General features: G+C 46.1%; 1 protein-coding gene across 5 annotated transcripts in view; it reads right to left on the reverse strand.

Annotated features, from left to right (window-relative positions):
- KCNAB3 (potassium voltage-gated channel subfamily A regulatory beta subunit 3) overlaps positions 1 to 14,672 on the reverse strand; it is a 169,639-nt gene that overhangs the window by 67,674 nt on the left and 87,293 nt on the right. For all 5 annotated transcript variants that reach the window (XM_068274011.1, XM_068274012.1, XM_068274015.1 and 2 more), the window contains exon 2: positions 9,204 to 9,247. In XM_068274011.1, the coding sequence (XP_068130112.1) occupies positions 9,204 to 9,247 (44 nt within the window). The remainder of the gene's footprint in view (positions 1 to 9,203; positions 9,248 to 14,672) is intronic.

A 14,672-nucleotide genomic window follows, 5' to 3' on the forward strand; every position in this document is an offset into this window, starting at 1 on the left:
TTGACAGCCTCTGTAGATTTGGATTTGTGATGGGCAGAGAGCTGACAACTTCTTTCATTTTAACTTGAGGGTTGGTTCTCACATAAATCCGGTCCAGTCCTTTCCTGTCAGTTTTGCATCAGTTTTCTATCAGTTTTACCAGACTAACCGGAAATGTACACCGTTCATGTGTGAACACAGCCATAGAAACACATACAAAACTGATACAAAACTGACAGGACAGGACTGGAACCCAGCCAGCTTTTTCACTGCTGTGTATCAACACACATCAGTTTTTCAGTGTACAGTGTGAAAGAGGCCTTATTAGTCACCAAACTGTTCAGATCATAAGGGTAGGTCTCTTACAGTCAGTTATGTATCAGTTGCTGTCAGTTATATATCAGTTACTGTCAGTTATAACTAAAAGGACAACAGATGAGCTCTCATGACCGTGCTCCCCTGTCATAATCAATGTGCGCGCGCGCTGATGTGTCCCCCGTGCATGTTGATTGTCACATAGGGGAGCACGGTCATGCCCCCTTGTGCAGAGGCGTATCTAGAGGGGTGCAGGCATGGATTGTGCCATGGGCGCCACAGCAGAAAGGGAATAAGAAATGATATTTCCAAAAAAGTAACTTCAGCACTATCCCACGCCCCAAAACACAGGCAACCATAACATAAACAAAATTCAGAAGAGGTGCTGTTCTTAGAAGGAAAGGGGGCATAATTTTAGGGTTTGCCATAGGCACTATGATACCCAGATACGCCCCTGCCTTTGTGGAGGTCTCTGCACTTGCATGCTAAATACCAGAGCTATTATATGCAAACCGAGGGGGACGCAGCCACATGGGAGGTGCGGTAAGAGACTGTACACCTCCCCATACACATAGCGTCCACCCCTCCCGAAGCCCCTTGTTAGCTAGGGCTTATTTTCGGGGGAGGTCTTAATTTAGGGGAAACACGGTAGTAGGAGGGCTTTTCGGTCTCTTTTAGTCCCCTATACTTTCCTTGTGGCTTTAAGTCACCCTGACCTGCTTGGTTACTCTGTTGTGAGTTCTCAGTTCCATGTTTCAGGGGAGTAACCAGCATGCAGGACCAGAATACACAGTTTCCATTCTGCAGGGTGCATTTCTGGGAAGATGCGTTTGATCATTTCTGGTAAGATTCCATCAATACTCATGTCTTCATTACACTGCATGAGTTTATGTTTCTCTGCCTCTTCCTGCGGTGTGACTGGAGTATCAAGTGACTTTTCAAAAATAAGGTAACATCTCCTCTGTAGTCTTTAGTTTGCTTATTATTTGTGTGTTCACTTTCTAGGCAGTTTTTTCAGGAATTTCTCTGCATAGAAACTCAAGACAAGACACATGGCATTCATATTGCACTTTCCTCCTGGCAGACTCAAAGTGCTTCAGGGCTGCAGCCACTTAGAGGAAACTCCACGGACACCCAGGGTCAGTAGGGAGCCTTGCCCAAAGACCCCTTACTATTTTTTACATACTGGCTTACATACTCAAAGTTGTAAAGCCAGACTCTACTATATTGGATGTGCTAATTGTTTTATATGGATTTCGTGGTTCCAAGTCTCCCACAATGAGTTGTCTTGGAAAGGTTGTTTAAAAGGAACCTGAGGTTATTTCCTGCTAAACAATACCAGTTTCCTAGGCCGTGACATAGTGTGCAGCGATTGTCACTGTGGATTCCTCCTCTCAGTCTGTGACATGCTGTGACATAGTGTGCAGCGATTGTCACTGTGGATTCCTCCTCTCAGTCTGTGGCATGCTGTGACATAGTGTGCAGCGATTGTCACTGTGGATTCCTCCTCTCAGTCTGTTGCATGCTGTAACATAGTGTGCAGCAATTGTCACTGTGGATTCCTCCTCTCAGTCTGTGGCATGCTGTGACACAGCGCTGCGTAATATGTTGGCGCTTTATAAATACAATAAATAATAATAATAATAGTGTGCAGTGATTGTCACTGTGGATTTCTCCTCTCAGTCTTTGGCATGCTGTGACATAGTGTGCAGCTATTGTCACTGTGGATTCCTACTCTCAGTCTGTGGCATGCTGTAACATAGTGTGCAGTGATTGTCACTGTGGACTCCTCCTCTCAGTCTGTGGCATGCTGTGACATAGTGTGCAGTGATTGTCACTGTGGACTCCTCCTCTCAGTCTGTGGCATGCTGTGACATAGTGTGCAGCTATTGTCACTGTGGATTCCTCCTCTCAGTCTGTGGCATGCTGTAACATAGTGAGAAGTGATTGTCAGTGTGGATTCCTCCTCTCAGTCTGTGGCATGCTGTGACATAGTGTGCAGCGATTGTCACTGTAGATTCCTCCTCTCAGTCTTTGGCATGCTGTGACATAGTGTGCAGCTATTGTCACTGTGGATTCCTACTCTGTCTGTGGCATGCTGTAACATAGTGTGCAGTGATTGTCACTGTGGATTCCTCCTCTCAGTCTTTGGCATGCTGTGACATAGTGTGCAGCGATTGTCACTGTAGATTCCTCCTCTCAGTCTGTGGCATGCTGTGATGTAGTGTGCAGCGATTGTCACTGCGGATTCCTCCTCTCAGTCTGTGGCATGCTGTGGCATAGTGTGCAGCAATTGTCACTGTGGATTCCTCCTCTCAGTCTGTGGCATGCTGTGACATAGTGTGCAGCGATTGTCACTGCGGATTCCTCCTCTCAGTCTGGTGCATGATGTGGCATAGTGTGCAGCAATTGTCACTGCGGATTCCTCCTCTCAGTCTGTGGCATGCTGTGACATAGTGTGCAGCGATTGTCACTGCGGATTCCTCCTCTCAGTCTGGTGCATGATGTGGCATGTTTGTGCAGTGATTGTCACTGCGGATTCCTCTTCTCATAGTAGAATGTAGAGTTTTCTCTCGTCCTCTAATGAGTGAAGGTCTGGAAATAGTTCCATCAAATTCTTAACGGTGTCCCTGGTTGCAGTATATTTGGGGCAGTGCAGCAGGAAGTGAGCCTCATTCCTGAGGGTCTTCTGCTCACGATGTTGGCATAGTCTCTCCTCCCTGGGTTTGTACGTCTGTCTGTGTCTCGGTTTCCAGTTTGGGAGCACTCTGTCTGAAGAGTCTTGACAGTTTTGGAAATTTTCCATTTTATATTCTCTCTGTAGGGACTGCTATATGTTTAGCTTTTGTGACTGTTTTATTTCACTCCTCCATTTTTCCACATAGTCCTCTTTGCTCTTGGCTGTGGTCAGGCCCGGATTTACCCCACAGGAGCCTATAGGCACAGATCTCCTGGCACCTCAGACTCCGCCCTCCATGAACCTACAAACACCCGCCAAACTGCACCGCGAGTGTGCTGGCTGTCCCAGCTGTCACTTCTCCATTACTTCCTTTGCCTGCCATGGGTAGCTACAGGTCCCCCTTAGTATTAGACAGAAAGAGCTATCCTCAGTATTAAGTAGCTAGAGGTGCCCCCAAGTATGAGGTAGCTTGAGGTGCCCCCAACTAAAGGCAATATCTGGTCAATAGAATGCCAAGACCAGGGTGAGTAACCTCTCATTTACACTCTGCATGGTACTCTGCATAAGTAAGGCAGGAGGGAGGCACTTGGGGAGGGGAGTGAGCCGCCTTTCCAAAATCAGACGCCTGTAGGCACGTGCCTACATTGCCTTATTGTAAATTCGGCCCTGGCTGTGGTGTGTCTTATCTGGGCTCTTGTTAGGTGCTGTGGATCTGGGGTTGGAGGGAGCATAGAGTTGACCTCTTCATTCAGGGCACATGGTTCATCTTGGTCTTCGTTGTGCAACATGGCTTTGTAGTGGGGTGAGTGAGACCTGCTGCTCTCTGGGGGGGGGGGGGGGGGGGATAGGACAGCACTGTCTTCTGTACCTCAAGCAGTAATGGGATTCAGCTCAGCAGGCAATGTTTGAGGCAATGCTTTTCTCCATCTCTCTCCCCAGTTCTTCCTTCTCTCTCTCTCTCTCTCTCTCTCCTGTTTTCTTTCCCCTGCATTTCTGTCCTTACAGCACTTTTCTTATTTATTCCACCCATGTTTCCTCTCTTGTTTATTTCCCACAACCTCCCTTTCAGAGATGTCCCCGGTGGTGTATCGAGAAGTATAATAAGCATTGTTTCCATTTCAGAATAAAATATGAAGCCCTTACATCGCTCGAGAGTCCGACAAATATATTTCCTCGAGAATATGCAGAGAAGTGACTCCATAAATCACAAGAAAACTAATGCAAGAAGGCAAATCCACAGCAGCAAAAAAATAATTTATCACATAAAAAGGAAGGTAAATATTATACCGGTGCCCGAAAACCACAAAAATATCGATATTCATGACTGCAAAGACACAAATAAGGAAACTGTCATTATTAAATGTTGTTTTAGACAAGCAGGTTCCCTCCAGGGTGGCCACTTGCTGCTGTCTTCATTAGTCAGCCGTTCCAGGTTCAGGACCAGCAAGATAAGGACGCCTGGGTTAGTATAATGGCCCCAGAGCTTGCTTATTTCAAGAGAAACTCCGACCAAAAATTGAACTTTATCCCAATCAGTAGCTGATACCCCCTTTTACATGAGAAATCTATTCCTTTTCACAAACAGACCATCAGGGGGCGCTGTGTGACTGATATTGTGGTGAAACTCCTCCCACAAGAAACCCCTCCCCCAAGAAAAGTACGTACTTTTTTTGACAGTTTCCTGTCTGTGAACCTTGTTGCATTGTGGGAAATAGCTGTTTCCAACTGCCAAAAACCATGCAGCAGCTACATCACCTGCCAACACTGAAATGTTCACTGAAATTCCTCTTTAAAAAACAATTATTTTGACCAAAATTATAAAACTTAAAATACATACACATAAAAGTACATTTCTCCTGGAGTAAAATGCACTATCAATTACTTGTTCTGTTACAAGGTTTTCAATCCCTTTGTTGTGATAGCATCACATTTCTCACTTATGGGTTGGAGGGATGGGGGGGGGGGGGTATTAATGTTAATGATTCTGAACAAACAGTTACCAGCATTCTGCAGTCACATCGCAAGTGGTGCAGGGAAAGAAGAGGTTAACCTGACAAATGCAAGTTACATCAGTACAGAGTATTTGGGAGATACTCCTTAAAGAGGATCTGTGCTGTCCGATTTGTACAATAAAAAACATACCAATCGAGTCACTGCGATCTCCTGGGTCCCTCTTTTCCGCTCCCCGTCGCAATCCTGGCTTTTAATCGCTAGTTTTAGGCAGTATTTACAAACAAAAAACATGTCCGCTAACTAGGAAGTGTGGTGTGGTGTGGTGTGTGTCTCTCTCTCTCTCTCTCTCTCTCTCTCTCTCTCTCTCTCTCTCTCTCTCTCTCTCTCTCTCTCTCTCTCTCTCTCTCTATATATATATATATATATATATATATATATATATCTCATGTTACATTATACTACAAGTTTTTATTACATAGTGAATTATCTGCACTCCAGTCTGGGATTCTCACAGTTTCTCAGCATGTGACGGGCAGCTCCCTCCGCCCTCAGCCTCACAAACTGCATCACACAGACAAACTGAAACTGAGAGCAGAGAGTGAGGAGTAAGCAAAGCACACAGAGCCTACAGGGGCCTGCATAACTTGTATTCATTACAACAGAGGCAGCCCATTCCTCCCTGGGTCGACAAAGCTTGTCAAACAAAAGATTAGATATATTACAGAGACAGTGCAACTGGAAAAGGCTGCAGTAATCCAGAGCACATTAGAACAGGTACAGGACCTTATAGGATAGAAGAAATAAGGCTAAAAATTTTGTTACAGGGTGATCCACCACACCAAACCGAACACTCATTAGAAGGGTAATAAAGCCGAAAAAAGTTGTTTCAGCTTTATTATTTTAAAATACAAAACGTTTTGGAAATGTTTGATCTTCAATTGGTATTCATGAAAGTCACATGTATTGTCAGCTTATCTTGGCAATCATTGCATATCATACCAGCGCATCTTCATTAACTTTTAATGTGGAAATTCATACTGACATATCACATAACATGAAAGCTTTCCTTTTATCCAGCATTCCAGAATGTTTCTCTACATTACAAGCTTCTGATGGCGAGCAATCCTCAATGTAAATGAGGCATGCAATGGACCATTTTATCACTGTAGGTGCCTATCCAAAGGTCCTAAATGATTTTTTTTTTTTTTTTTCTTACTGTGCCCACTTTTGCTTTGCTTTAAGAGGAGCTGTCAGCCATACTATGTCAGAAAAAACACACATATATAAGTAGATAGATACTTGCTCTACTTACATAACATATGTATTGCACTGTCCACATTTTGATTTTAGTGATTTTTCTACAGTAAAAAATATTTAAAAAATCCTTCTTCGCATTTCCCATTTTAAGTGTGGCTATTTTTAAGCCAATCCTGATGTCATTTCCTCCCACTCTCCTCTGCCTGATTTGCCTGCCCTTCACTATAGAAAGTGCATTGTCTCAGCATGAGAAATATTGGCCAATCAGAGAGGACAGAGGTGTGGGAGGGGAAAACAGGAGGGAAAGAGGCATCAGCCAATCAGGCTGCATTAGTTAAGTCTGAGGGGAAGTAGAGAAGCAAAAAAGGGCAACCCAGCATGCCCTGCAACTTCCTTTTTGTGTACCAAATTTTGTGTGTACCAAATAAGAGTCAGGTAAACTGGGGAATGATCGTTTATCAACAAGAAAAGTTTTTTTAACTTTTGGATTGCCTGATTAGCATCCTAACTTACTTGATTTTAGATTTTATGCCCAACAGTTACACTTTAAAGAGGAACTGTAGTGAAAATAACAATTAATAAAATTGGTTATTGTTTACAATATTCATTTAGTTGGTATTTGCCATTGTAACATCTTTCCCCACCGATTTACAGCTTTAGTTCTGCCAGGTGATCTGTACGGAATGTTCGTTACTGAGAGTTCTATGCACAGAGGGAGATGCTGCTTGCTTGGCAGTTGAAAAAAGCTGTTATTTTCCATAATGCAACGAGGTTGACAGACAGCAAACTGTCAGGACCCTGGTCATGACATCACACTGTGGGAGGGGTTTCACCACAATATCAGCCATAGAGACCACCCTGATGAGGTAAAGATTTCTGGAGGGGAAAGGGGGTATCAGCTCTGATTATAATGAAGTTCAATCCTGGATTACAGGTCCTCTTTAACTCCCCCACCTACAGTGGTGTACAAAAGGGTTACAAGTCCTGAATCACCACTCATGGATTATCTGACAGCATAGAAGATGATGTTTTCTATGTTAACTGTTGCCTAGTTTGCCTTGGCTGCCAAAACCCTGCGTGAATTATACATTAACCACTTAAGTACCAGCGGTCTCTGCTCCCTTAACCACTTTACCCCCGCGCGTACGTATTTCTCCGCCCCTTTTTCCATCCTTTAAAAACCAGGGACGGAGAAACACGTACTTTCCGCGTTCCCGACGCTGCCCGCGCTCCCGCTCGTAAACACGCCGCCCGCCGCTAGTAAACACGCCGCCGCCCGCTCGCCCAGAGATCAATGAACGGGAAAATCCATTCCCGTTCGTTGATCTAAGCCCCGCAATGATCAGCTGCTCTCCTATGGGCAGCGCGATCATTGTGAGAAAAAACTCACGTGTCCAGCCTCCTTATTCTTCCTCCAAGCTTCCGGAAGTAAGCTTGGAGGTCGCATTAAAACAAAAAGTTACTGTGGCCATCTTGTGGCCAAATAGTAAACTACACCCTACACATTTTTCACATACAAATAAATGACTTTTACACATAAAATTAACTCATTACCTCCGACACTCCCCATTTTTTTTTTTTTTGTAATTAAAAAAAAATTAAAAAATTTACAATTAAAAAAAATACATAAATAGTTACCTTAGGGACTGAACTTTTTAAATATTTATGTCAAGAGGGTATAACACTGTTACTTTATAAACTATGGGCTTGTAATTAGGGATGGATGCAAAACTGAAAAAAATGCACCTTTATTTCCAAATAAAATATTGGCGCCAAACATTGTGATAGGGACATAATTTAAATGGTTTTATAACCGGGACAAAAGGGCAAATACGTTTCATGGGTTTTAATTACAGTAGCATGCATTATTTAAAAACTATAATGACCGAAAACTGAAAAATAATTATTTTTTTCCCCACATTTTTCCTATTTTCCCATTAAAACACATTTAGAAAAAAATAATTCTTGGCATAATGTCCCACCTAAAGAAAGCCTAATTGGTGGCGAAAAAAACAAGATATAGTTCATTTCATTGCGATAAGTAATAATAAAGTTATAGACGAATGAATGGAAGGAGCGCTGAAAGGTGAAAATTGCTCTGGTGCTCAGTGGGTAAAACCCCTCAGTGGTGAAGTGGTTAAAGGAATACTGTAGGGGGTCGGGAGAAAATGAGTTGACCTTACCCGGGGCTTCTAATGGTCCCCCGCAGACATCCTGTGCCCGCGCAGCCACTCCCTAATGCTCCGGCCCCCCCTCCGGTTCACTTCTGGAATTTCAGACTTTAAAGTCTGAAAACCACTGTGCCTGCGTTGCCATGTCCTCGCTTCCCCTGATGTCACCAGGAGCGTACTGCACAGGCACATACCACACTGGGCCTACGCAGTACGCTCCTGGTGACATCAGCAGGATCGAGGACACGGCAACACAGACGCAGTGGTTTTCAGACGTTAAAGTCTGAAATTCCAAAGGTGAACTGGAGGCGGGCCGGAGCATCGGTGAGTGACTGCGCGGGCACAGGATGCCTGCGGGGGACCATTAGAAGCCCCGGGTAACTTCAACTAATTTTCCCCCGACCCCCCCTACAGTGTCCCTTTAAGGACCAGAGACCACTGGTACAGAAACGTCGAAATCCCGATGAATCGCCACATATACCGTCACCGCCGCACGCCGGGATCCTCCTGACATCCGGCAGAGTCATGTGAGCCGATCAGGAGCTGCTTTCATTGGCTCCTAACCGTGTCTATCAATGTAAGCCAATGGGAGTTGCTCACATTGATAGACACGGCCAGGAGCCAATGAAATCGCCTCCTGTCCGGGTCTCACAGGGCTCCGCCCTCACAGAGATAGGCAGGGCAAGTGGGATTCAGCGGCGAGATCGGCGGGGATCGATGAAAACGGCAGATGCGTGCTGCGGCGAAATCTACCCCCTGCCAGCCGGGTAACCACTAAAACAGGGCGTAGATTTCAATCACCTCAGTCCTTGTAGTTAAAAAAAAGAAAAAATTAGGAATGCACTTACCCAATCCCAGACAGGAAACTCTTAATCCAGATTTTCCCAGATTTCTGTTGGATGAGAAGAAGAAAAATTCTTAAGAGAACTTCTGACAATTTTGTTTCAATACTATCTTAGTTGGGGCAGGGGGATAAAGATAACCATACACTGTACAATTTGTGGGATGCTGAGTAAGTGACCAATATTTTCCAGATGTTACTTGCATCTTTGATCTTATGCCTGGTACACACCATGGGCTCGATTCACAAAGCGGTGCTAACCCAGTTAGAGACTTTAGGCGTGATAACCATTGCACCACACTGGTGAAAAGCCAGTTTAGGCGTGATAAGTTTAGGCATGATAAGTTTAGGCATGCTAAATTTAGATAAGTTTAGATCGCACGTAAAGTCCCGCACGCAAAGCAGCGTCATTAAACTCTATGCAAAGTGCACCAGACTTTGCTAGCGCAAAACTTTTGATCAGCTGTGCACTGTGGTGCTAATCCAGTTGGTGCTTAAACTTATCACGCCTAAAAACGTATCACACCTAAACTTAACATGCCTAAACTTATCACACCTAAACTTATCACACCTAAACTTATCATGCCTAAACTGAGTTTAGGCATGATAAAGGGCTTTTCACCAGCGTGCTCACTGTTAGCACCGCTTTGTGAATCAGGCCCCATGTAGTTTTCTGTCAGGCAGATGGGTCGAATCGATTATGTTCTTTTTCTGATCGACTTTGTATAGAAGTGATTGGACAATCAATCAGAAAGACGATCAGAGAACAGATCAAACTTGTCGGAAATAATCAATTTGACCCGGTTATCTGATGGAAAATTGCATGGTGTGTATCAGGCATAACACCTTATACCAGTAGATTTCAGCAGAAACCTTATCTAACATCGATCGCACCATTGCGGCCACTGGCTTTGCACTGTTCAATGCCGTACAGCGCTATGCCGTTCGTTTTAGTGCATGAATTGTTTCATTGGCGGTAGCAGAATAGAATCAATGAACTGATAAAATCAATGAAAAGCCTGTTGAGACTGACTACATCCGTCTTCACTAGTACTTGGAGCTGGTAGACATAACAGGGTAACACGGGGGAGAGAAATTCCTGCTCCCCCCCCCCTTCCACTAAACCAGGGTTCCCCAAACGTTCTCGGTCAACTGCCGGGTCAACACACTTCAGACTTCTGGGGGGCCGGATTATACATAAAATGATGTTGAAAAACATTACATTGAATCTAGGTAATGATTCCCCCCAATCACTCCCAGCAGCAGCCATTCAGTCACCCGGTGCCCAAAGAAAGTCTTTGTGCACCAGACAGTGAAGAATAGAAATGTACCGAACGGTTCGCTGGCGAACGGTTCCAGGCGAACTTTGGTGGTTCGCTGTCGCCTGCACCAGGCGAACTTTTGCGGAAGTTTGATTCGCCCCATAATGGACTATTAAGGTCAACTTTGACCCTCTGCATCACAGTCAGCAGGCACATTGTAGCCATTCAGGCTACACTAAGCCCTGGAGCCCCACCCCCCCTTATATAAGGCAGCCTCCGGCGGCCATTACAGTCACTCGGGTGCCTGCTAGAGACAGACTAGGGACAGCTGCTGCAGACTTGTTCTCCTAGGGACAGATTAGTTAGATTCTTGGCTGCTTAGCTTGCTCCTGGCTGATTGTTATTGCTTTTATAGCACCCCTCAACAGCTCTTTTCAGAGCTCATCCTGTACTTTTTTTTTTTCTATGTGTCAAACTGACACTTTTGTTGCATGCACAGCCTTGCTAATTGATAGTGTGTGTGCCACTGCCAGCAGCCCAGCACATTCAGTGACTACCTGTGTGTGTGACAGGGAGCTGCACATTGTACTACCCAGTACTGCATATACCCCAGTACCTGTTGTGTATACTTAACCCACCTCATCATTGCATATACCTAGCTTTGTGTTGAGTGAACCCAGCTCACTGTATCTAACTACCTGTTGAGTTCAGTGAACCCACCTCACTGCATCTAAGTACCTTTACTGTTCAGTGAACCCGGCTCACTGCATCTAACTACCTGTTGTGTTGAGTGAACCCACCTCACTGCATCTAAGTACCTTTACTGTTCAGTGAACCCAGCTCACTGCATCTTACTACCTGTTGTGTTCAGTGAACCCAGCTCACTGCATCTAAGTACCTTTATTGTTCAGTGAACCCAGCTCACTGCATCCAACTACCTGTTGTGTTCAGTGAACCCACTTCACTGCATCTAAGTACCTTTACTGTTCAGTGTTCAGTGAACCCAGCTCACTGCATCTAACTACCTGTTGTGTTGAGTGAACCCACCTCACTGCATCTAAGTACCTTTACTGTTCAGTGAACCCAGCTCACTGCATCTTACTACCTGTTGTATTCAGTGAACCCAGCTCACTGCATCTAAGTACCTTTATTGTTCAGTGAACCCAGCTCACTGCATCTTACTACCTGTTGTGTTCAGTGAACCCAGCTCACTGCATCTAAGTACCTTTATTGTTCAGTGAACCCACCTCACTGCATCTAAGTACCTTTACTGTTCAGTGAACCCAGCTCACTGCAACTAAATACCTTTATTGTTCAGTGAACCCAGCTCACTGCATCTTACTACCTGTTGTATTCAGTGAACCCACCTCACTGCATCTAAGTACCTTTACTGTTCAGTGAACCCAGCTCACTGCATCTTACTACCTGTTGTATTCAGTGAACCCAGCTCACTGCATCTAAGTACCTTTACTGTTCAGTGAACCCAGCTCACTGCATCTTACTACCTGTTGTATTCAGTGAACCCAGCTCACTGTATCTAAGTACCTTTATTGTTCAGCCAACCCAGCTCACTGCATCTTACTACCTGTTGTGTTCAGTGAACTCAGCTCACTGCATCTAAGTACCTTTATTGTTCAGTAAACCCAGCTCACTGCATCTTACTACCTGTTGTGTTCAGTGAACCCAGCTCACTGCATCTTAGTACCTTTATTGTTCAGTGAACCCACCTCACTGCATCTAAGTACCTTTATTGTTCAGTGAACCCACCTCACTGCATCTAAGTACCTTTACTGTTCAGTGAACCCAGCTCACTGCATCTAACTACCTGTTGTGTTGAGTGAACCCAGCTCACTGCATATACCTAGCATCCCCCTGAGATGGACAAAATGGACAAACCAGGTAGAGGAAGAGGTAGAGGCAGACCCAGAGGAAGGCCACCAGGTCTGTGCGAGGTGGTGTTGCTGTGATTTTGTGCGAACCTGGCCCAAAATACAGTGCTCAGAAGAAGGCACGTGCCATCCCTTCCCAAGATCAGGACGTGCTTGACTATTTAACACAGAACACCTCATCTCCCGCAGCCACCAGCACTACAACAAGCACCACATCTGCTGCATTTGACACTTCGCAGGAGTTATTTGGTGGTGGTGGTGAAATCACTGATTCACACCCACTACTGCAACAACAAGAAGAAGGTGCAGGTACACCACCTCATATGTCTGAGTTAGGTGGCGATAGTATGTCGTAATGTGTGAGGAGGGGGATGATGAACCACCTGAAGTTGGTGCAGTTGAGGAGGTGTCTGAGGAAAGCAAAGCTGGCCAGGAGGATTATGATGACGATTATACGGATACCACATATGTTCCCGGTAGAGGAGATGACCATGGGGACAGTTCAGAGGAGGAGTCAGAGAGGAGTAGGAGGAGACGACTCCATGATAGAAGCAGAGGGAGCTCGTCCTCAGAAACAGCTAGGGGCAGTGTCCGGCGCCATGTATCGCCAGCTATGGCCAGCCAGCCAACATGCCCTTCAACGTCAGCTGCTGATGCCACCGTAGCGCCATCACCTCAGGGGGGCTCAGCGGTTTGGAATTTTTTTCACGTGTGTGTCTCAGATCGGAGCAAAGCCATCTGTTGTCTCTGCCAGCAAAAATTGAGCCGTGGAAAGGCCAACTCTCACGTAGGGACAAGTGCCTTACGAAGGCACCTGGAGAGAAGGCACAAACAGCTATGGCAAGAACACCTGAGGAAAAGCAGCACCCCTCAAAAGACAAGCAACCCTCCTTCTCCTCTTCCTCCTTCAGGTGCATCGTCTTCATCCACTTTCTCCCTTGCACCTTCACAGCCACCCTCCTCCACACCGCCTCTTTCCTTCAGCGGTTCCTTCTCCTCTGCCCACAGCAGTACCCAGCTGTCTGTGAAGGAAGTATTTGAGCCTAAGAAGCAAATGTCTGCCAGTCACCCTCTTGCCCGGCGTCTGACAGCTGGCGTGGCGGAACTATTAGCTTGCCAGCTATTACCATACAAGCTGGTGGAGTCGGAGGCTTTGCGTAAGTTTGTGGCCATTGGTACACCGCAGTGGAAGATACCAGGCCGCAATTATTTTTCACAAAAGGCCATACCCAAACTGTACCGTGCAGTTGAGAGGTAAATGGTGTCATCTCTGGCACACAGCGTTGGGTCAAGGGTCCACCTGACCACGGATGCCTGGTCTGCCAAGCACGGGCAGGGCCACTACATTACATACACAGCCCATTGGGTCAACCTGGTGACCGATGGCAGCAAGCAGGGAGTACGTGGCTGCGAAGCGGACCGACTTGTCACACCTCCACGGCTTGCAGGCAGGCCTCCAGCCACCTCCTCTCCACCTGCTACCACCGCTTCGCTGTCGTCATCCTCCTCCTCCTCCTTGGCTGGTGCCGCGATTTCCTCTCCAGCTACACAGCCCCAGCACCCCAGGGCCTATGCTGCATGCCAGGTACGACGGTGTCACGCACTGTTAGACATGTCTTGTCTGAAAGCGGAGAGTCACACTGGAGCAGCTCTCCTGGCTGCTCATAACAAACAGGTGGAGCAATGGCTGACCCCGCATAAGCTTGAGATCGGCAACGTGGTGTGTGACAATGGCAGCAATCTCATTGCTGAGTTGAATTTGGGAAAGCTGACACACATACCCTGCATGGCACATGTGCTGAATCTGGTCGTGCAAAGATTTGTGTCCAAGTACCCAGGCTTAGAAGACGTCCTGAAGCAGGCCAGGAAGTTGTGTGGGCATTTCAGGCGCTCTTACAAGGCCATGGCAGGCTTTGAGGACATTCAGCGTAGAAACAACTTGCCGGTGAGACGCCTGATTTGCGATAGCCCGACTCACTGGAATTCCACCCTGCTGATGTTCTCTCACCTGCTAGACCAGGAGAAAGCCGTCACCCAGTACCTGTATCATTACAGTACAAGGACACAATCTGGGAGGATGGGGATGTTGTGGCCCAACAACTGGTCACTGATGCGAAATGCATACAGGGTCATGGAGCCCTTTGAGGAGGTGACCAGGAGTCGTGGAAGCCATTTACACACGAACCCGATGTTCCCACAACACCTGCGGCAGCACAGAGGGGGGAGGAGGAGGAGGAAGAAGAGGAGTCGTGTGGGGAAGGAGAGGAGTCAGACTCTGATGATGGTGATGATGAGAAAGGTGTTTCTGTGGAGGAGGAAGAGGCG

This window comes from Hyperolius riggenbachi, chromosome 3 (genome assembly GCF_040937935.1).
Source record: "Hyperolius riggenbachi isolate aHypRig1 chromosome 3, aHypRig1.pri, whole genome shotgun sequence".
NCBI classification, from domain to species: domain Eukaryota; kingdom Metazoa; phylum Chordata; class Amphibia; order Anura; family Hyperoliidae; genus Hyperolius; species Hyperolius riggenbachi.